The 23,068-nt window shown below is 41.6% G+C and overlaps 1 protein-coding gene across 1 annotated transcript in view; it reads left to right on the forward strand.

The window, feature by feature from the left end:
- SGCD (sarcoglycan delta) overlaps positions 1–23,068 on the forward strand; it is a 416,813-nt gene that overhangs the window by 246,736 nt on the left and 147,009 nt on the right. Inside the window, exon 4 of the mRNA XM_007452849.1 lies at positions 18,975–19,062. Within this exon, the coding sequence (XP_007452911.1) occupies positions 18,975–19,062 (88 nt within the window). The remainder of the gene's footprint in view (positions 1–18,974; positions 19,063–23,068) is intronic.

Genomic DNA, 23,068 nt, shown 5'->3' on the forward strand with positions numbered 1-23,068 from the left:
ATGTATATTTCTTGAGAAGGAACCAGGACCCTGCCCCACAGCTGCACTATTGTTCCCTGACTGTTCCTCCTTTGTTTCTGCATCCCCTCCCTTCCCTGATAAGCAACTGTTTGAATCTGCCCTTTGGAACTCTGGGAAGGTCAAGGAGATTGAATGAAGTCTGTTGCCTACAAACAAGAAATTGGGGTTACAAATAGGATTTGTACTCAGGAGGGCCCCACAGGGTGCTGCTCCATTTAAAAACCTCCCAGCAGGACGTTCTCTACCTCACAGAGAACGCTTGAGGTTCCCTTTACTTTGCCTGATCTAAGTACACAATCAGTATACCCTCCTTCTAGACCTTCCTGGCTGCAGGCCTTTGCCTGTAGCCCATATTCCACTCAGTGATTTCTTTTTCTAGTCCATGCACAAGGTTGTCCGTTTTTATTTTTCTTTTATTGTGGGAAAATACACATAAAATAAAATTTACTTTTGGCATCAATTAAAAGTGTGCGATTCGGTGTCATTAAGTACCTTCACAATGTTATGCAACCATAGGCCATCTAGGTCACCATCTTTTTTTATTACCCCAAACAAAAATCCTGCATCCATTAAGCAGTCACTCACCGGTACCCTCTCCCCCACCTCCTGGCAACCACTAATCTGCTTTCTGTACCTATTCTGTGATGTGCCTATTCTGGATGTTTCATATAAATGGAATCATAAAGTATGTGGCCTTTTATGTCTGGTTTCTTTTACTTAGTATAATGTTTAAAGGATTCATCCATGTTGTGGCATATATCAGCATTCCATTCCTTTTCATGGCTGAAAGATATTTCATTATATAAATATACCTCATTTTAAATGGTACAGAGGAACCAGTTTGCAGGGCAGAAATAGAGACACAGATGTAGAGAACAAATGTATGGATAACAAGGGGGGAAAGTGGCAGGGGAGGGGGGCGTGGTGTGATGAATTGGGAGATAGGGATTGACATATATATACTAATATGTATAAAATGGATAACTAATAAGAACCTACTGTATAAAAAATAAAATTCAAAAAGAATATATATATATATATATATATATATATATATATATATATATACACCACATTTTTTAATCCATTGATCTGTTGCTGAGCATCTGGATTGTTTCCACCCTTTATTGTAAACAGTGCTACCATGAACATTTGTGTAAAGTTTTTGTTTGTTTGTTTTTTTAACATCTGTTTTCAGTGTTTTTGGGTCTATACCAAGGAGTAGAATTGCTGGATGATATGGTAATTCTATGTTTCACTTACTGAGGGGCTGACAAACTGTTTTCCATAGTTACTGCACCAATTTTCGTTCCCAATAATACATTTTTATATTTTATATTCATGATATTCCTGATTATGAACATATTGTATATTCATGATTTTTATATGGTTGTGAAAATAAAGCATGCTCATTTCTTTCTTTCTTTCTTTCTTTCTTTCTTTTTTGAGCAAGAAAATTAAAATCACATATTATCTGCCGCTTCCTAAGAGCTGTAAAGACTCAGGGAGCATGACGTGAAGGTCCCAACACTGCGTCTAGATTACGAGCCTGGGTTCTAAGTCAGGTTCCATGTGACCTGGGGATTATTACTGCTTAACCCTTCTGTAAATCTGATAATTAGATGAATACAGAGTGCAAACAGTGCCTGAAGTATGAAGTATTTTGTTTTAATACTCCCTTTCCTTTTCTGCCTACCCTTCATGAATTACCCGTCCAGGTGGACCTGGTCGCCCATCCCATATGGAATTAGTGTTCATGTCCTCCCTTTGAATCAACAGTTAGCTACCCTGTCTCCATTCTCCACTAGCCCAGTTCTCCGTGGCAGCTGGTGAGGCAGGCTTACATGGTAGGAGCAGTCTCAGCCATGGGCCTTTCAGACCCCTTTTGTGGTCTAGGTGCCTTCCACGCCTCCTTAATCACTCCAGAGAGTCACCTACTCTGCCTAGACACAAGTGCTGTGCAGGACACTCTTCTTGTCCTTACTGTTTCTACATGTTGAGTTCTTACTATTTACTAGGCACGGTGCTGTATGTCTTGCATATGTTATTTTACTAGTCACAGCAACCTATGAGGTGGGTACTTTTCTCCCTCCACTTTATAGGTGAGGCGACTCAGACATAGAGAGGTTAAGTTGCACACTTGCGTTCACCCCACTAGTGAATAGAAGAGCCATGGTCAGCTCATCTTCCTAAAATTAGGCTCTTAACCACCATGGACAAGCAGAAATGTTTCACGTCCTCGTAACTCTGGCAGTATGTTGGGGCTGACAGAGCTCATCAGCCATCAACATCAGTGACCTCTAATACCCTTTTAAATATATATATGTTTAAAGGTACAAGCATGATGCTAAATTCCTTACCTGTGCTATTGTAGCTAATCCTTCCAGCTCTGTAAGGGAGCTACTGTTATTATCCCCATTTTTCACATAATTAGCCCCATTTTTCCAGTTGAGAAAACCCAAGCTGTGTGGTCTAGGGCTCCTAGCTCAGAAATGTCAAACCTAGGTCTCAGCCGAGGGCTGTGTAGCCCCAAAGCCAGACACAGCCACAATAGCACAGCACAAGGAAAGGCTCGAGTGACCCAGGGTTAGGAGTCTGGAGGTGGTTGGATTGTTTCTATGTCACTGGGACTGATTTGTTAAGAGGCAAAGCCTCCGTCGAGTCCATTAGCGTTGGGCTGGGCATATATCTTCCAACACAAATCACATCGCAACTCTCCTACTACATAAACTGGGCGTAAGCAGCAACTGGCTTTCTATCCATGTCAGCGACGCCAGCCCCCCTTGCGCTCGTTTCTCTCTGAAGGGCTCACATCATCTTTACCCAGGCTGTTCCTCAGAGATGCTTTTTGCCTCCTTAGCAGGCCACCCACCGTTCTGCGAAAGGCCAAGATCCAAAGCAAAAGGCCCCATTGTTGGAGGGAGGAACATACAAACAGAGCTAAGGAATGTGTGGGGACAGCCACAAAGCTGGACTTGTTTTCTCTTTGTTTTGTTTTTTAACATCTTTATTGGAGTATAACTGCTTTACAATGCTGTGTTAGTTTCTGCTGTATAACAAAGTGAATCAGCTATACATATACATATATCCCCATATCCCCTCCCTCTTGCATCTCCCACCCCTCTAGGTGGTCACAAAGCACCTGAGCTGATCTCCCTGTGCTATGCGGCTGCTTCCCACTAGCTATCTGTTTTACATTTGGTAGTGTATATATGTCCATGTCACTCTCTCACTTCGTCCCAGCTTCCTCTTCCCCCTCCCCGTGTCCTCAGGTCCATTCTCTACGTCTGCGTCACAAAGCCGGACTTGCGCTTCTAGGTCTGGGGATGCTCTTGGGCCACTGCAAGGACACCACGCATGGAAGAGACCTGTTTGCAAATATGACCAAAAGCCAGGCAAGTTTGGCCTCCAGAGTTTCTGTAGCAAAGAACAGGAGTAGAAGAGTTTTTACCTGTTGCTTTCTGTGTTAGGAAAAACAAACTTCCGTGTGAAAAGTTTATCCTAACCTTGGTGCTTGTTGGGTTTTAATGCTGTCATATTGGAATCAGCTTGACCTCTTGTGGAAAAGATGGAGCTGCTTCCTTGCACTGCGGGATCTTTGTATTTATTGGCTTTCTCGGAACCCTGGTCATGTCTCCCTTCCCCTCCATGAAGTTTGCCCTAACTATGCCAGCCAGTACTGAAGACTTTCTTTAATTACAACTGTTACACTTTCTGCTTAGGCTACACCTCCCACAGCAATATAACAGGGGGAAAGTGCTCAAGTCTACAGCCCTGAGTTCTCTCCTTCTGCCATTTACCAGCATGCAAGCCTGGGCAAGTCATGCCCCACACCTAGCCTGTCTTCTCATCTATAAAGTGGCCAGAACACCTGCTCACTAGGACTATAAACATTAACCAATCCAGCAGGCATTATTGAGAGTCTATCATGTGTCAGCTTCCCTGCTAAGAAGCCCTTTGATGGTTTTTACAGAGATAAAGCGAGAGATATCTAAGTCATAACATATGTTTTTAAAGCAACTAGTAACGTACTGTTTCCCCACATGGGTCCTCCAATGTTTTCTGTCAACATGTAGTTTAAGAAAAATAAAGTTATAGGATTAAGTAGATTTTAAGTAGATTTTAGAACTCCTAGGTATACAACAGTAAGCCGATTATGTTGATGTGGGACTTCTTAGAGCTGATGATAGACTAACAAGTACTCTGCAGCTAAAAGGTAGAGGAAAGTAATGTTGAAATTCCTGAGTTTTTTTTCCCCCCACAGAACATTTTTGGTGCAGGTTTTTATTTTATTTTGAAGAATGGCTACTCACCTATTATGGAAAAATTTTCTGCAGAACACTAGGAAATACCAGAAAGGAGGTTCAGTCAGTTACTGAAGCTCGCGTTGTGTTATGTACTGTGAAGATGAAATTGTCACCTGAGATAATGTTAGGAGAGTGCATTGGACATTGTCAGGTGACCCTTCACAGTCTGCCTCTGATGTCATGTTAGTTTTGGATTCTTACTTGAATCTTAATGTTATCTTTCCAAATACAGCAAAGGCTCTGGATTACCTCTTACACTGCCGTTACAATTTCTAGCCCTGTGTTGGGTGCATAAAAGGGTAACCAGTTGAGCTCTGACCTTGGCTTCTTCAGTCAAGCAGGTATAAAACATCTGCCCCTTTACGCATCCCCAAAGCAATCTCTGCAATACCTATACTCCCTCAGAATTGAGTCCAGGTTACAATATGTCCCTTTGGGCTCTTAGGTTGGAATGTGGAAGAAGTCATTCTTAGCCAAGGTATCAGATCTGACCTTACCCCCAAAGAGGAAAATGTATCAGCATTTTATTTTCTCCTATGGAGATAGCTACATTTCAGGAACCTTGAGTAGCAAATTAAATTAATTCATAATTTTATGTCTCCTGCTAACTTGTTTATTGTATATGTAATTAGAACCCCTCCCCTCCACCAGCCTTTGGACACACCCACACACATACCCATACACACAGACCAGAAGAACCACTGACTTTTCTCTTCCTGAGAAGTTTTGTTCAATTCTTTGTAACCTTCAAACTATGAGAAATTTAACTTGAGATGTTACCTTTAAGTTAACAATTGCATTATATGTCTCCCTCTCACAGGATCCCCAATGATGATTTCTAGAGAAAGTAGAAAGCAAAATTTAAGCTGCCAGAAAGAATCAACATTAAAATGCACAGATTTCTGTGTGAGTTTTGTCAGCTGAGATAGTTTGTGAACATTTTTCTAAAGGAGCTTTTAGTATTCATTGTGGATGTGCAGTGGAACTTAAAAGATAGGATGTAGGGTGGAAAGAAATGCCAACTCTGCACCTCAGTGTATCAGACTCTGAAGCAATTCATACTTACCATGTCCCAACCTGAATTCTTAAGTCCCCAACCTCCCTGCTACCAGACTCTTTCCTCAAATATTCTCTCTCTCCCCTACTGTTCTCTGTCTCAGTAAATGGCCTACAACCTCTCCAGTTGCCAAGAAACATAGGAGCCATCCTGGACTCTTCCCCTTCCCCGTTACCAACCCCAATCAGTCACCAATTCTAAGATATATGTTTAACCTTTCTGCTCATCTTCCCTACTCCCACTGCAGTTCTAGCTGCTATCCTTTCTCACCTGGATGACAGCAGTAGTTTCTCACCTGGTTTCTCCCATCAAGCGTTGCCTCTTTCTTGTCAGTTCTCACAAGGTCGCCAGAGTGACCATGTTTAGATGAAAATCAGCTCCAGTTACTGCGCTGCTTAAAGCCCTTTGATGACTTCCCACTTCTGGAGAAAGTCCAGTATCGTTTAAATGGCAGCTAAGAGCAAAGAAGGAAGACGGAGCTATCAGATACTTAGATGTACCACAGACCATAGAAATAGAAGAGTATAGTATTGATGCCAGAACAGACAGATGGTAGAACAGACTAGAAGGCTCTGACACAGACTCGTGTATATTTGGAGAGTAATATAGGATAGTGGTGGCACCACATCTTGGCAGGGAGAATAACAATCTCTTGGTAGAGAGCGTTAAGGAAAATGACTTCCATTTGTATCCCCACCTAAACTCTATACAAAAGTAGATTCCAACGGCAATGAAGACTTAGTATGAGAAGTGAAACTCAAATGTGAGTAGAAGAGAATATGAAAAAAGAACTAAGGCAGGAAAGGATTTCTTTATGAAACCCCAAGGAACCATCCTTAAGGAGAAACAGATGAGTTTTCTTACATCAAAGTCAAACATTCCCATTTATCAGAGGACATCACGGGCTGAGTTAGCAATGCTGATGGCAGACTTGGGGGACATGTTTTCCCTCTCCCCGTTGATCTTTAAGCTCCATCTACATTTTCCTTTCTCTCTGTCCCTTAAATATACCAAGCTCCCTCCTGCCTCAGGGCCGGTATACATGTCTGTCACTGTCTGAAAAGTTCTTTCTCCTCTGGTTTAGTTAATTCCCATTCACCCCTATGATCTCAGCCAAAACGCCTCTCCCTTAGGAAGGCCTTTGTTGACTGCTGAGATTAAGATAGGTTTTCCTTGCACGTGTGCTCATTTCAACTTCTACTTCCTGTTCATTGTACTCGTTGTAATCGCAATTATATAATCTTCTATGGAACTCTTAACTTCACGTCCATCCTCCCTACTAGGGGTGGTAAGCTCCAGGAGAGCAGAGGCTACCTGCTCAGTACATAGCACAGTGCTTTATGCCTAGAAGATATCTTTAAAATGTTAAATGGAATGAACAAATGGCAGTTGAAAGAGGGCATATTCCATACCATGTGCCAGATGGGTGCTACAAGCCTGGGGAACGGGCTTAATTTAACCCTTAGGTCAGCAAGAATTGGGGATAACGATGTGTGCCCCTGCTTCTCCCTGTCGTGTGAAGTCTCAACATGTCAACTCTCATTTGTATCACCTACGGTTCCTTGCACTCAGTAGGTGGTGAACAAGTATTTGTTGACTACAGGTCTATACTGCCTCCTCCCAGCACTCTCAGTTTTCTGTGTTTACACTATCACATCAGCCATGCTTAATGGCTTGCCTTTTGAAAACTCTCTTTGAGAGTTGATGTCAGCCTTCATTTATTTACTTCTTTTGTTGACAACTCTCACTCTCAGTTGACTCTTAATTTGATCTGAATATTCAGTTATTCAGCAAATATTGATTGAAAGCCTAGTGAGTGTGCCAGGAATGTGTCAGACACTAGGAAAGCTGGCAGTCCCCTTCCAGATTTTGTTTTTTAATATTTATTTATATATTTATTTTATTTATTTGGCTGTGTCAGGTCTTAGTTGTGGCGCGTAGGCTTAGTTGCTCTGCAGCATGTAGGATCTTCCTGGACCAGGGCTCGAACCTGTGTCCCCTGCATTGGTGGGCGGATTCTTAACCACTGTGCCACCAGGGAAGCCCTTTGTCATGTTTTTAAAAGGATCAATTCAGAGACAACTAAAGCATCCTATTTAAAATAATAACGGTAATGGAGACATTTGATGCCTGCTGAGGATAAACTTACAAACTACCTTTGGGGATGATTTTAATGACAAATACAAGTTTGTGTTGGTTTGATTTTTCTAGTCATATCAAGAGTTACTATTAGACTCACAGACATAGAGAACAGACTTGTGGTTGCCAAGGGGGCAGGGGGGAGGGAAGGTTTGGAAGTTTAGGGTTAGCAGATGCAAACTGATATATATAGAATAGATAAACGATAAGGTCCTACTGTATAGCACAGGGAACTATATTCAATATCTTGTGATAAACCATAATGGAAAAGAATATAAAAAAGAATGTATGTGTATGTATAACTGAATCACTTTGCTGTGCAGCAGAAATTAACACAACATTGTAAATCAACTGTGCTTCAACTAAAAAAGAAAAAAAGAATATTATTTAGTGAACATTGATCACTACAGCCAGTACATTGTGATTCCTACCACAAAGAAGCTGGCGACTTCTGATTACCCTGTTTTCTGTAAGCCGACCAGGGGAGAATGATAGCATATAAAGAGCCCTGCATAGAGAACTGGCTGTGAGAGGCCCGTGCACTCTTGTTTATTTTAGTATTCCTAAAGATAAAATCCCATAGAAATAAATTTGTTTAGGGGAGAATTTTCTAGTAACATGATCCACCCCAGAGTGAAATCACATGTCCATGATGTATTAAGCTTCCTGCCTTCGCAGAGATGAGTGCCTTTCTGAGGTCTCTTCCTAAAGTTCTAGATCTTGGAATTTGGCAGCCTAATATAGCTTTCCGAAAAAACACTAAAAAAATTTTTTGAAAGGTTTAAATATACAGCCAAGTTGTAAAGATCATGCAGGGCATTCTTGTATATCTCATAGCCAGTCTCCTCTATTACTAGTATAGAACATTGGTATGGTACTTTTGTCACAGTTAATGAACCAATACTCACACATTATTATGAACTAAAATATATCCTTTTTTCAGATTTTTCTTAGTTTTTATGTAATGTCCTTTTAATATCCAAGAATCTCATCCAGGATACCACATTATGTTTATTTCTCATGTTTCTTTAGGTTCTACTTGGCTGTGACAGTTTCTCAGACTCTCCTTGGTTTTGAGGCCCTTACCATTTTGAGGAGTACTGGTCAGGTGTTTTGCAAAACGACCCTCAGTTAAGATTTGTCTGATGTTTTTCTCATAATTAGATGGGGGTAATGGGTTTTTAAGAGGAAAACCACAGAGGTAAAGTGTCCCTCTCTTCACATTTTTCAAGGGTGCATACTATCAACATGACTTATCACTGTTAATGTTGACCTTCATCACCTGGCTGAAGGGGTGTTTGTCAGATTTCTCCACTGTGATGCTCCTATTCCCTATTTCATGCTGTATTCTTCAAAAGGAAGTCACTCTGTGCAATCCATCTTTAAGGTGTAGAGAATTAACTATGAAAAGTGTTTGGAATTCTTCTACGTAGGAGATTTGTTTTTTCTGTTCCATTTATCTATTTAATCATTTATGTATATCAGAATGGACTCATGGATATTTATTTTATGTCTTGGGTTATAATTCAGTGCTACAATATTTATTTTGTTGTTCACATTGTTCCAGCTTGGCCATTGGGAGCTCTTTACGTTTGTCTCCTGTGTCCCTTTGACATGCTCTCCCATAATTGTGGGGTGTTTTTCTGTTTGTTTTTTTATTTGCTTTTGAGCACTTCATTCCTTTCTGGCACTGCAAGATGTTCCAGGCACATCTTTCATATTTCTTGCCCCTGTCCTAGAATCAGTTGTTTTCCAAGAATCCCTCCTGCTATAGGTTTTGTCTGTTTCCTTGTTATAGTTTTTGTAGCATTTTGGTAGCCACTGTGCTAGGCCCTTGACATACACTGTCCTTTTTAATCCTCATATCAACACCGTTAGGTAGCCTTTAACTTCATTTTGTAAATATAGAAAGTGAGGCTCAAAGAGTATAAATGATTTACCCAACACCACACAGTTACTAAAAGTAGAGTTATGATTCAAGCCCAAATCTGATTCCAAAGCTCACACTCTAAACTGTTACTCCACAGGCCAGGCTCCCCTGTGTTCTCAGTCAGCATTAGGTGGATACTATGCTATTGTGAATTGCTGTGCCTTTTTGTTAGGAGGATAAGGCAGAAGCCAGCAAAATTCTCCTGTGGCAAGATGGCTCAGGATTCCAGCTCTGCTGATCCCTTCCTTCTCTGAGCTGCATTCCCACTGAGAGTTGAAAGCCTTCCCTGAATGTGGAAGTTGTTTATGTGCTGTCTTGGGGTTTTCTCTCGTTATCTACATTCCCAGATCAGACTCTTAGCTCCTCAGAGGGCAAAGAAAATATATGAAGATAAGTAACTTCAGAACAGGCTGTGTTGATGCGGCTGGCATCAAAAGCAAATATTAAAATCTGTGCCCTTCATACCGGGAGAGCATAGATCTTGATGGAAGGAATGTTGCATTGTTGTCATGGTTATTTTCCATTGACTCAGTCTCCTGCTGGTCAAAGAGCTACCCCAACACAAAGGTCGTATCTTTCCTATTCTCCAGGGCCAAGGACAATATATAACATGTTCTAGACACTCAGTATATACAAAATGCTTAAGAGAAGCTCTTGGGGTCCTGGACTGGACACTGTTTGCTCTTGAATTACACACAAGTTTAACCTGCTTTTTCCACTTAGGAAGGCAGAAGTAAGAGGTGGCTCTAGAGATAGACAGATTGATGGCAGTGAAAAATGATAAGTCTGCTTCATTCAGAAACCCCATTCAAAAAGACAGTAAATGGAAAAGAAAACTGAAAAGGAATAAACTTACATGGTCATCGGGAAAGAGAAAAAATGATGGAAAGGGCTGATGGAAAGTGGGTCGATGAGAGGGGGCTGACCTGGCAGAGCTGGAATCCACAAATGTGCAGTGAAGGAAGCAAAATAAATAAATGAATAGAGTGAGAGAGGATCCACGATACAGAGCCCTGGAAAGGCTCTGGAAATAGATGCCCCTGATGAATTGAGAGCCACTGTCCAGAATGAATGGAACAGGGTTACTTATCCCCAAAGCACTTGAGGCACAGTGCCTAGGGCCAACAACAGTCATGATGCACTCTGGAGTGAGGCTGACAAAAAGGACTGGTTGGAAGATCTGCATAAAGACCAGTTAAACTCAGCATCTATACCCAGATCCCATCCCCAATTGACCCAGCTAGGAAGTACCTCTTCCCAGCCTTGCAGAAGGTAGGAGGATTGTTATCTACAAAGTTAAACCATCCAGAAGTATTGAAAAGCCTTCTCTAAATAGAAAGGAGGCAAAAATCTGTAGGAGAGGGACAATTGCAACTGGAAAATAAATCACTTAAATGAGCCAGTACATAGATTTAAAAAAAATTTTTGTGTGTGAAAGTGATGATTAACTACAATGAACAGCAAAAGGATAAACATGAAGTTGTTAAAGAGGAAATAAAAATCATAAAATGCTGGGGAGGGTAGTAAGAAAATGTAGATTTTTTTTCTTAAAATGTGTTTGAGCCTATATTACTATCAGTCTAAAGCAAGTAAATATAATAATGGGTTAACATACTTGAAAAACAAAACAGGGTAACTACAAATCAAAAACATAAAACAGATTCACAAAAACTAGAAAGAAGGGAACTCAAGTATAATACAGAAGAAAACCATCAAACCACAAAAGGAAAAACAAAAAGAAAGGAACAAAGAAGAAATACAAAATCAACTGGAAAACTGGGTTCAAAATGGCAATAAACACATACCTATCAATAATTACCTTAAATGTCAATGGACTAGATGCTGCAATCAAAAGACATAAAGTGGCAGATTGGATAATAATATTCTGTCTACAAGAGACCCACTTTAGGGCAAAGGACACACGTAGATTGAAAGTGAAGGGATGGAAAAAGATATTTCACGCAAATGGAAATGACAGGAAAGCGGGGGGTATGATACTCATATCAGACAAAATAGACTTTAAAACAAAGACCATAAAGAAAGATAAAGAAGGACACTATATAATGATAAAAGGATCAATATGAGAATAGGATATTACAGTCATTGACATATAGCACCCACTATAGGAGCACCTAAATACTTAAAACAAATACTAACAAGCATGAAGGGAGAAATTGATGGGAACACAAAGATGGTAGGAGACTTTAACAGCCCACTCACATCTATGGAGAGATATTCTAGACAGAAAATCAGTAAGGCAACAGAGATCCTAAATGACACAATGAAACAGACTTAATTAATATTTTCAGGACATTATATCAAAAAAAAAAACCACCCCACAATACATATTCTTTTCAAATGCACATGGAACATTCTGTACTATAGATCACATACTAGGACAAAAAACAAGCCTCAAAAAATTTAAGAGGAGAGAAATTATTTCAAGCATCTTTTCTGACCACAGTGTCATGAAACTAGAAATCAACCATAGAAAAAGAAATGAGGAAAAAAAAGATTATTTAGAGACTAAACAACATGCTACTGAAAAACCAATGGGTCATTGATGAAATCAAAGAGGAAATTAAAAACTACCTTGAGGCAAATGACAATAAAAACACAACCAAACAAAAATCTGTGGGTTGCAGCAAAAGCAGTACTACAAGGGAAGTTCATAGTGATACAGGCCTTCCTCAAAAAGCAAGAAAAATCTCAAACAACCTAACTAACCACCTAAAAGAATTTAAAAAAGAAGAGCAAACAAAACCTAAAGTCAGTAGAAGGAAGGAAATGATAAAGATCAAAGAGAAAATAAATAAAACAGAGATTTTAAAAAATAGAAAAAAATCAATAAAACCAAGAGCTGATTTTTTGAAAGGGTAAACAAAACCAACAAGCCTCTGGCCAGCCTCACCAAGAAGAAAAGAGAGAGAACCCAAATAAAATAGGAAATGAAAGAGGAGAAATAACAACTAATAACACAGAAATACAACAACAAAAACCTGTAAGAGAAATACTATGATCAATTTTATGCCAACAAATTTGACAACCTAGAAGAAGTGGGCAAGTTTCTAGAAACATACAGTCCACCGAAACTAAACAAAGAAGAAATAGACAATTTGAACAGACTGATCAATAGAAGTGAAATAGAATTTGTCATTAAAAACAAAAACAAAAAAACTCCTTGAAAACAACAGTCCAGGGCCAGATGGCTTCACTGGGGAAGAACTTACGCCAGTCTTGCTCAAACTCTTCCAAAAGACTGAAGAAGAGGAAGCACTCCCAAAGTCATTCTATGAAGCCATCACCCTGATATCAAAACCAGACAAAGACACTACAAAAATGAAAATCACAGGCAAATATCTTTGATGAATATATTGGGTTGGCCGAAACGTTCGTTTGGATTATTCCGTAGAATGTTATGGAAAAACCTTAACGAACATTTCGGCCAACCCAATAGATGCAAAAATTCTCAACAAAGTATTAGCAACCAAATCCAACATCACATAAAAAAGATCATACGGCACAGTCAAGTTGGATTCACCCCAGGGTCACAAGGATAGTTCAACCGATGCAAATCAATCAGTGTGACACATTACATCAACAAATGAAAAGACAAAAATCACCTGATCATCTCAATAGGTACAGGAAAAGCATTTGACAAAATTCAGTATTCATTCGTCATAAAAACTCTTACCAAAGTGGATATAGAGGGAACGTATCTCAACATAATAAAAGCTATTTATGACAAACCCACAGCCAACATAATACTCAATGGTGAAAAGCTGAAAGCCTTCATGCCAAAATCTGGAACATAATAAGGATGCCCACTCTCACTGCTTCTATTCAACACAGTATTACAAGTCCTAGACCCAGCAGTCAGGCAAGAAAAAGAAACAAAACTTATTCATTTTATTTGTAGTGAGGTGGATGGACCTAGAGTCTGTCATACAGAGTGAAGTGTCAGAAAGAGAAAAACAGATACCGTATGCTGACACGTATATATAGAATCTAAAAAAAAAAAAAAAAAAAAAAAAAGTGGTTCTGAAGAACCTAAGGGCAGGACAGGAATAAAGACGCAGACTTAGAGAATGGACTGGAGGACATGGGGAGGGGGAAGAGTAAGCTGGGACGAAGTGAGAGAGTGGCATGGACATATATACACTACCAAATGTAAAATAGATAGCTAGTGGGAAGCAGTCACATAGCACAGGGAGGTCAGCTCAGTGCTTTGTGACCACCTAGAGGGGTGGGATAGGGAGGGTGGGAGGGAGACGCAAGAGGGAGTAGATATAGGGATATATGTATATGTATAGCTGATTCACTTTGTTGTAAAGCAGAAACTAACACACCATTGTAAAGCAATTATACTCCAATAAAGATGTTAAAAAATAAAAATAAAAAATAAAATGTAAAATTGTCAGTGTATGCAGATGATGTGATACTGTATATAGAAAACCCTAAAGACTCCACACAAAAACTACTAGAACTGATAAACGAATTTAGCATGGTAGCAGGATACAAGATTAACATACAGAAATCTTTTGCATTTCTTTGCACTAACAATGAAATGTCAGAAAGAGTTGAGAGAGTTTAGGAGTTTAGAGAATTCCTCTTTGATGAAACTAGCCCACAGTTACTGACTGCCCACGGATACTGACATCTGGAGGTTTTCCATTGAATTAGCCAGTTCCCCAGTTCCCTATGGCAAGGTTTACTCTTCCAGAAACCCAGTTTCCAAAGAGCATTTTTATTTCGTCTAAGAGAGGATAGTGTGTCAGTCAAACATAGAAGGGATGGTATAAAGTGAAGTTTCAAAAAATAAGAAAAAGCTCTTGAAAATTACAAGTACTGTAGTAAAAGCTTTTTTAAAAATCAGCAGAAATATTGGAACTTAAAGCTGAGGTTATTTCCCAGGATATAGAACCTAAAGAAAAAGAATTCAACATTAGGAGGAAAAAAACAAAAGTAGAAAATAAAGCATTTTTTTTAATGAAGCATTTATTGACTCTATGAAAAGAAAACAAAGCGTACAAGAAAGAAGAAGGAAATGTAATCAAAGAACATGACTTCGCTCAGCTGTGGACAATATTATGCATAATCATAATAATGTAGATTCTGAATATTGATTTGACCAAAATTGCATGGAAGAGTCCATACCATTGGAGAAATTCAGTGGATGACGTCTAAAGTTGATAGATAAGCGATAGCACAGAAGTGTATTTTGGGCCATGGGGAGGGAAATACCTGAAGGAGAATCCTGGCAAGTTGAAAGCTCTTGCTTTCAAGGTGGTGAGAGGTATGAACCACTGCCCTTCAATATAAGCTTTGTCGTATTTGATGTTTATATGGACTGCCTTCACATGAGAACAAATAATACATTTCAAAAAATCAGATACACTAATTTTAAGATGTCAGCATGATGGAGCCATTTAGTGTTCAAACAGCCACATGCATACAGTAGTCCCTGGAAAGCATTGTGGGATAAGTAATGTTCACTGCAGTGGTCTTGCGGCATCAAGAAAATGTGTGATTCTGTTCTGCATGTTCTGCTCTAAAGAAACAGATACGATGGGGGTTCTTCTCCATCCAAATGCTGCATGCTTTAGTTGTTTGGGGAGAGTCCTGATGTGGAGTGTCCTGATCTCCCAAAGTGGGAGAAATGGTGTGTGTCCCCCTTCCTCATGTCCCAAGCAGCCTCACCCTGTGTCCAGGAGAATCTGGGCTGATTGGCCACAGACTGACTTGCTCCGGTCCAGAGCTCTGATAATCATCATCAAACACCCTCGGGGTGGCCAGACTCCTTCCTTTCCGCCAGCTGGGGCTGAGCCTCCCTCGGGTTCCCCATAAGCCCCTTGTCCTTGGATGGTTGCCTTGAAGTCATTTAGTGAGAGTCACTGGCCCCAGAGCAGGCTGTCCTGTGGCAGACATTAACCTCCCCAGGCCCAGAGGCTGCAGTGGTGAGTGGGAGGGAGACAGGAAAGAGAAGCAGCTGAGAGAGCAGAATTTAGCCTCTCCTCATAAAGTGTTTCCCCTACTGGTTCTGATACCACAGAGACCGCAGGGATGCTTCGCTTGGCTGCTGTTTCCTGGTTTAACCTCAGTAAAGCGAGCCAGAGAGCCAAATAAAATGGCCCTGACCCAGCTGAGTCAGAGTTTGTTAACTGGTGGTTTGTGCTTTTTTCCTGGTGATCTTTCTGTTTTCAGGTACTGTATATGGGAGGATTATAGCAAGATGTCCCAGGCTAGAATGAGGCTCTTTGTTTAAACCCTCATGTAGCAAAGACTGTTTCCCAGCGTGCTAAGCATCATAGATAGACCAATTAATGCCATATGTTAATCTTTTGATCTAGCAATAAAAGGGAATGGCTGGCTTTATTTTATCTCTTGCTACAAACCTTGATCAAAGCTGTAGAGATTTTTTTTTTTTCCTCAATAGAATTTTGTGAATATTAAGGGCAGGCAGATACGTTTGAAGATACTGGGATTTGAAAGATAATAGTGAACCGGCCACGAGAGGGAGATCCTTTGAAATCTGGAGACAGAATATTGGATGTAGAGGATACCCCTGACTTAGTTCACAGATAGGTTATAAGGATTAGGTAATACAAAGAAAGGTCAACCTTTTCCTCCTCCCTCCTTTCCCCCTCCCCGCTCCTCTTCCTCTCTCTCCCCCTCCGCCTCCTCCTGCCTCTGTCACTGACCTGCCCTGTCTGCCCCCTCCCCTAACCCTACCAACTACAGAGGACTTAACTGTGTGCCTGGAACACAGTTCATTACACAGAGAATTTAATAATTTTAATAAGACGTATCTTTTAATAATTTAATAATAATATGTGCAACATCACATATCAAGAAACTGAGGCTTACAACACTTAAGTTACTTGCCCAAAGCCACCCAACTGGGAGGTGGTAAAGTGGAGCTTGGAAACTAGGTAGCTTGACTCCAGGGCTTCTACTGTGTGCGTGGCTCATAGAGAGGGCTCAGTTATGTCAGCCCTGAGCTGCTGCTGATATCGATGTTGCAGAGAATGAACCACAGAATGATTCATGATTTGCTCAAGGTTTCACACTGGTCAGTGGCCATGGAGTTTCTCCAGTTGTCTGATTCCGGGTCACCCCTCTCTCTGCAGTGCGAGGTTGCTCGATATATGAAGAGTTAGTGCTTTAACTTCTAGAAACCTATATCCTCTAGGCAGGTTCCAGGTTCTGAGTTCTCACATTGCTTGAATTGTTTGTAAGTTTGAAATAGCACAGTTAAGCCCTGCCAGAAGCAATGGCAAAGAAACTATTTTAGGTTAATATCTGTTTCCTAATGGATGGGGGAAAAAAAGAAAAAAAAAAACCTGTGTCAATATTAGATTCAATGTATTTCTTCTTCCCTGATCCAAGTAATAAAAAACAAAACAGAACAAAAAAAACCTGTATTCATCAGGCAAAATTTTAATTTCAAGCTACCGGGGGTTGGGGGAGGGGCACAGTGAATCAGTGGTTGCCCAGATGTGGCAGAAGTTCTCTCTCTCCTCAACAATAGGACAAGAGCTCTCACCCAAGGTTAACTGGTTTCTCAGGGCTTGAGCGGGTCAGTTATCCATTTATCCATTTCATCAGTTAACCTCGGGTGAGAGGGACCGTGGCTCTAGACCATCAGTGTGTGGAAAACGCCTTGGTGGTGGCCGCCCCATCAGTCTTCGCCGCTTGTGAAAACTCAGACCTTGGCCCGAGCTGCCTGTCAGCGCAGCTCTGCCACTCCACTGCCTGCAGGGCCTAGGCTGGGCCCATGAATCACCTGTTTTCGAAGAAAAGAACATAAGACAGTCAGCCCACAGCCATCCTCGTTTTCTCATTCCATCTTCGGAAAAGCCTATCTACATTCTGTTCCAGGTTCAGCTCAGCATGATCATCCCCTTTGCATCTCACTCCACAGCCTTAAGCCAGGAACAGTCTCACCCTTCAGGAAAGTTCCCGCACACTGTTTGCTGCTCCCTTATCACCCTTACGGTCCTCTGCCTGGTATTGTAGGTGTGTGTGCTGCGTCATTGTCCCCACTGGAATGTAAGACTTCGAAGGTGAAGAGAGTCTTTCCTATCTTCATTTTCCTGACAACTCGTGGCGCGATGTTTTTTCTGTATTTGGGACTCAATTCATAGTGGTTTAACTGAATTTTCAGGCAGGTACATGCTATGTGGTAACGAGGGTTTGGAAAGACAGGGATGACTACCTACATTCTTCTTCCTAATAACCATCTGGTTACTGACATGTTTTGTCAGAGATTTGTCCTTTTGTTTATGGCTTTAGTTTACTCCAAGAAAGGAAGAAAGTCTAAGCTGGGGGTTGGCAAAATATGGCCTATGGGCTACATCCAGCCCTCTGCCTGTTCTCATCTGGCCAGTGAACTGAGATACTTTCTACATTTCTAAATGTTTGGTGGGGGAAAGGCAGGGGGAGGAAGAGTAATATTTTATGACAAAATAAGATTATATTAAGTTTAAAATGATATGAAATCAAAATGTCATTATCCACAAAGAAAGTTTTACTGGAATACAGCCATACCTGTTTGTCTATGTATTGTCTATGGCTCATTTGCACTGAAGCAGATTTGAGTAGTTAACACAGAGATGATATGTCCCACAAAACCTAAAATATTTATTATCGGGACCTTTATATTAAAAGTGTGCCAGCCTCTGTTCTGAGTCATTCTCAGAAATGTCTGCCACCATGTGGCAGGGGGATCAGGTACCCTTTTTGATTAAAGGGAGATGGGTTGAAGGCATAGGATGCCTGGAGGAAAAGAAATCTGGAGAAAGAAAAGGAAGAAAGGGGAGGCAGAGGCCACCTTGGAGATGCTGGATCCTCCTGGGTTTTGTATCCATGCGTGGCAAACGTTCTACAGAAAGATTTCCATCTTTCTGAGGAGCACCTGGATTGTCACAGCCAGTGGACCTGCTGGAGGGGGAAACCTGGAGTGTTTTCCACAAGCATTTTCCACTCCACTAAGAACTCTGCATAGTTCTTCGGAGAAATTGTGAACTAGAAAGGGTGAGAGTAGGAGATTATCATTCACTCCTGATCATTCCGTGTACTAGAGCTAACTAACATCTACAGTAAGATCTAAAGGGCTCTGTATCCTTGTTGTCTTTGATTCAACAGATGTGTGTGTGTGTGTGTATGTGTGTGTGTGTGTGTATGAAATCTCTTTGGAGTGTGTCTGTCTATCTGTGTGTCTCTTTGGGGAAAATCCATTCTGATTGAATGCCAATTAATTATCATGTATGTGGGGATCATTAAACATTTAGAATTTTCAAAGAAACATACATCAATTAGAACTTGGCTAAGATCAGCTCAGCCCCATGGAGAGTGGGGATTACAGTTTTGTTTAGAGATCTGCTGCCACCACATATAAAGTATATAAACAGTAGGACCTACTATATAGCACAGAGAACTATACTCAATATCTTGTAATAACCTATAATGAAAAAAAAATCTGCCATTTTCATATGTTTCTCTAATTTTCTTATTACAGGGTAATGCCCTGTACTTCAAATCTGCCAGAAATGTTACAGTGAACATCCTCAACGAACAGACTAAAGTCCTAACTCAGCTGATAACAGGTAAGAAAAGAAAGAACTTAGCAGTGTCTGGTCCACGGTAAGCGCTCAAAAAACATACAATGGAAGGTTGAATGAAACACCACGTGATGTATCTAAAGAAGGGAAAGTCTGCTCGCGCATTTTACAGTGTCGGAAAAGAGAACAAAGCATGTGTTCCCTGATGCTACTCGAGGGCAGAGTCGCATCCTATACACACGTTTAACTTATGCAAATCTGACGATACTCGTTTAGGGGGTGGGGAAAAAGAATAAACTATTTTTCACGTAGCATGACACCTAAACACCAGCTGCTTCAGCTGGTGCTCAACCACAGGAAAGCTCTCTGCTCCAGTGCCAGAGGAAGAGCTGGCTGTGTTGTATTAACTGGAAGAGAGCACAGTATACACAGAACCATGCACGTCATACTTTATGGGTTGTAAAAGGGATTTGTAATGATAGTTTGAATCCATGCCATATTTGCCGTACGTGCTGACTTTGGACCTAGCTCAATTGCGAGATGCAGATGTACCCCGACTGAATATGTTTGTGTAGTTCCTTTTCATAGTGCAGATGTGCTCCTAACAGCCGTGGAAAACACCCAGTGGGGTTTAAGCTGCACAGTCCTGAAATTTAAACAAAAGTTGGTTATTCACCATAATGACTCTAATGATGAACATGGGCCTCATGGTCGTGGTAACACGCTGGGTGGTATGACCAGTGCCCCCTCTGTAGGTTATGAGCAGCGGTAAATAGGAGCTGTTATGCACCTCCACGGCAGAAGGGGAAAGGGGGTCTGTGTCTGAACGGCATTGTTACACTTGCAGACAGAAGATGCCATTTGTTTGGCTTCAGGGCTGAAAGAAATGTATACAGATGGACATTTCGAGAAGCCAGTCGCCCAAATGTCCTGAAACATTACTGGCACTGAAACATCTGGAGCGCCACTAATCCAAATGCCATGGGGAGGCAGGTGCCTTTGTGCCCAGAGTCTTGCTGGGGAAAGAGCCTCACTCTCCCGCCACCAGATGTGTATGTCTGGAGAGCCACAGCTGGTGGGTGACCTGGACTGGCTCCCACTGGAGGAACAGCTGTGGCAGAGCCCGTAATCCATAAAATTGCTCTTCCAGCGCGTGCCCAGCTCAGCGGCCTCACTGCTTTAACATGTGGCCCGCAGTCACGATGCTAAATAATTAAATAAACAGCTTCAGTAAGCAATGATTTAAGCAGTGTGCGTGAAAATTGCCTCCAGGAGGGAAATAAATCCGACCTCCAGCTCCCAGATTCCCGCGTTCAAAAGGGACTTATTTAGCCTGATCATTTGCCATGTATTTGCAGTGGGAGATTTGGCTGACTTGAGAGATTTTGTTTTGATAAAGCTGGAACCGGACGAATGACTGTTACTCAGGAAAAGAGTCTTTCTGTCCCCCTCCTTCTCCCCCCACCTCCTCCTTTTGCTTCTCTCTTCTGACTCCCCCTTTTCTCCTCCTTCACCCCCTCTTCCCTCCCCCTCTCTCCATCTCCCTTTGTCTCCCTCTGCCTCCCCCTTCTCTCTCGCCTCTTTCCTCTTCCTCTCTCTCCTTTTCCCCTTCTGTTGTTCTCTCCTCTCTACTGCCTCTCTGTTTCCCCATCTTCTTTCTGTCTCCCCTGACCAGGGCAGGCCCCTGGAGCTGAGACCCCATCCCTACCTCTTAAAGTAAGGCACAAGGTAGCTAATATTAAACGAGATGGGCAGAAAGCCATCCTAACACCAGCCGGCAGCAGCCTTTCAAGATGCCTTCTAGAGAGGATAGTACATATGTTCAAATAGAATTCCCAGTACATACACCCATGCACGATCACCCCTAAAGTTTCCCTTCAGGGTTCTCCTTTTACATTGATGCACATGGTGGAAAGCCCAGAGCAGTTCCAGGAGAAAGTATCCTAAGGCCCGTTACACTTAGTGGTGGACTTACCTGACAGCAAATCATTTTGCCTAAGCGGCCGGGTTTACTATGGCAGTCCTGAGGATTCAAGAGTTCTCCTGCTTATTACCTAATGATCATGTCTCAAAAGCCCAGAAGAAATTCCAGTGTTAGCGATTCAGGTAATCTTTTCACAGGAAACAATGTTTTAAAGGATGGTTAAGTTCCCAGGCCAGGTGACACAGGCATACCTGACTCATGCTGCTGCTGATTTAGTATCATCTCAGTAATAGGTCCAAACAGGGAACCCTCTGACCTGCAAGGAGGAAAGTTGTAGAAGTCTTATACGACATCTAGCCAGAGTGGGGAAGGGCCCCCGGATCAAGGGAGTTGAGGAAAGAAATTAGACTGCACGGCCCCCAGGTCTTTCTAGCTCCCAGATTCATGGCATTGGCAGGACTGGGAGATGGCCAGTGCATCCTGATGGAGATTAAATAAGGAGGTGCTTCACACGTACACTACTGTGCACAGAAAGGGATTAATTGAAGATTAGTTTCAGGTTACAAATAACGATCTTTTCCATCCTGGAGAGGAAGTGAGCTCACCAAGAGACCTCCTGAGCAAACGCAGGTCTCCAGCTCCATTTACATTTCTTTGTAGAATCGTTTTTTTTGTTTGTTTTTTTGTTAAAGATTTCATCATGTCCAAGGAGCTTTGGCAGCCCCAGGTGAAATCAACAAAAGGACAAGCCGTCTGCACCATGGAGCCAGCAGTTGCTCTGTGGGGTTTTGGCTAAAACTAGCAGCTACTGAGCTTTATATACGCAAATGGTTCCGTCCCTGGTAAATTCCATGTTGCATTCTCAGAAGCCTTGAAAAGCAAGATAACTTAATGGTGTCTTGTGTTCTCTGATGGCTGCAGTCTCTTCAGTACACGCTCCTGTATCTCACACACCATTCGTAAGTTCAGAGTAAACTTAGTTTACACACAGACCAGTGTTCCTGACGCCTCGGGGGTGTGTCTCATGGTATTGCCCAAGTCCATGAAAGCAAAGTCCAAGCATTTGTGTCCACAAGTCATACCGCCATATCTGACTAGATCCAGAGTGGGCAAATTGTGCTCACCCCATGGCCATCCTGAGATCATTCATTCATTCACTCATTCGTTGATTCATTCATTAGCACTAGACCTCCTGATCTCCAGTCTCCCTGCTAAAAAGCATTGCTAAGTAATACAGATTTTACTGAAGGTTTCTTGTGACCAAGAAGACAGCTACATCTTAGCCCTCCCTAAGCAACCTAATCTCAAGCCCTCACTGTACCTGTCTCTTCTTTCAGGATTTCTCTCTTCCTTGTCTCCAGCTTCCTAATTCCTCTCATCCTCCAAAAGTTCCTCTCCTAATTGCCCCAGCATCCTTTTCCTTTCTAGACAAATAAACATCCCTTTTCTGCTATGGAATAATTCCTAGGGCACAGTTCCAGGCGCAGATCTGCCATTAGCTCGCTTGGTGACCTTGAGGGAGCCCTTGGCTTTGCTTTCACTTGTTCTCACGTACAACGTGAAGACAGTTGAAGACAATGTCCAGGTCCCATACCATTTGGAAATGTGTGCTCTGTCTGCTATTTCCATCCCCCACTCATTAAAGAGCCTTTCCAGTGTGCTTCTTTTTGTCAGAGGGCCAGTGTGGATGTACTGGCAAGAGATCAGTTTTGCTGAATTGACATGATGATGCGAATGAGGGAAGTTCACTCAGAGATGGTCACCATTTGTTCATTTCCATGTGTTGTGACCATTACATTAGAAAAATGGCGATGGTTATGATCCCAATGGCGATGATAATCATAAGATCAGTCCCCTACATTTCACAACTCTTTTCTGCCTCCAAATTTCTCTTTATAAACACAGTATAATTCAGTCCTTTTAACCCTTCTATGCGATAGATAGAATCGATGGTAGTAGCACAGTTTTGCAGATGCAGAAAATGAGGTTCAGAAAGATCAAATGATTTGCCCAAAGTCACATTACCAGAAAATGAGAGAGTTGGGACATAATTTTTGTCTTCTGATTCTTAGTGTGATAGCCTTGCCAAAGAGGAAAGCGGCCCCAGACATCCAGGGGCTGGCCGGG

Source organism: Lipotes vexillifer, unplaced genomic scaffold, assembly GCF_000442215.2.
Source record: "Lipotes vexillifer unplaced genomic scaffold, Lipotes_vexillifer_v1.1 scaffold697, whole genome shotgun sequence".
Taxonomy (NCBI): domain Eukaryota; kingdom Metazoa; phylum Chordata; class Mammalia; order Artiodactyla; family Lipotidae; genus Lipotes; species Lipotes vexillifer.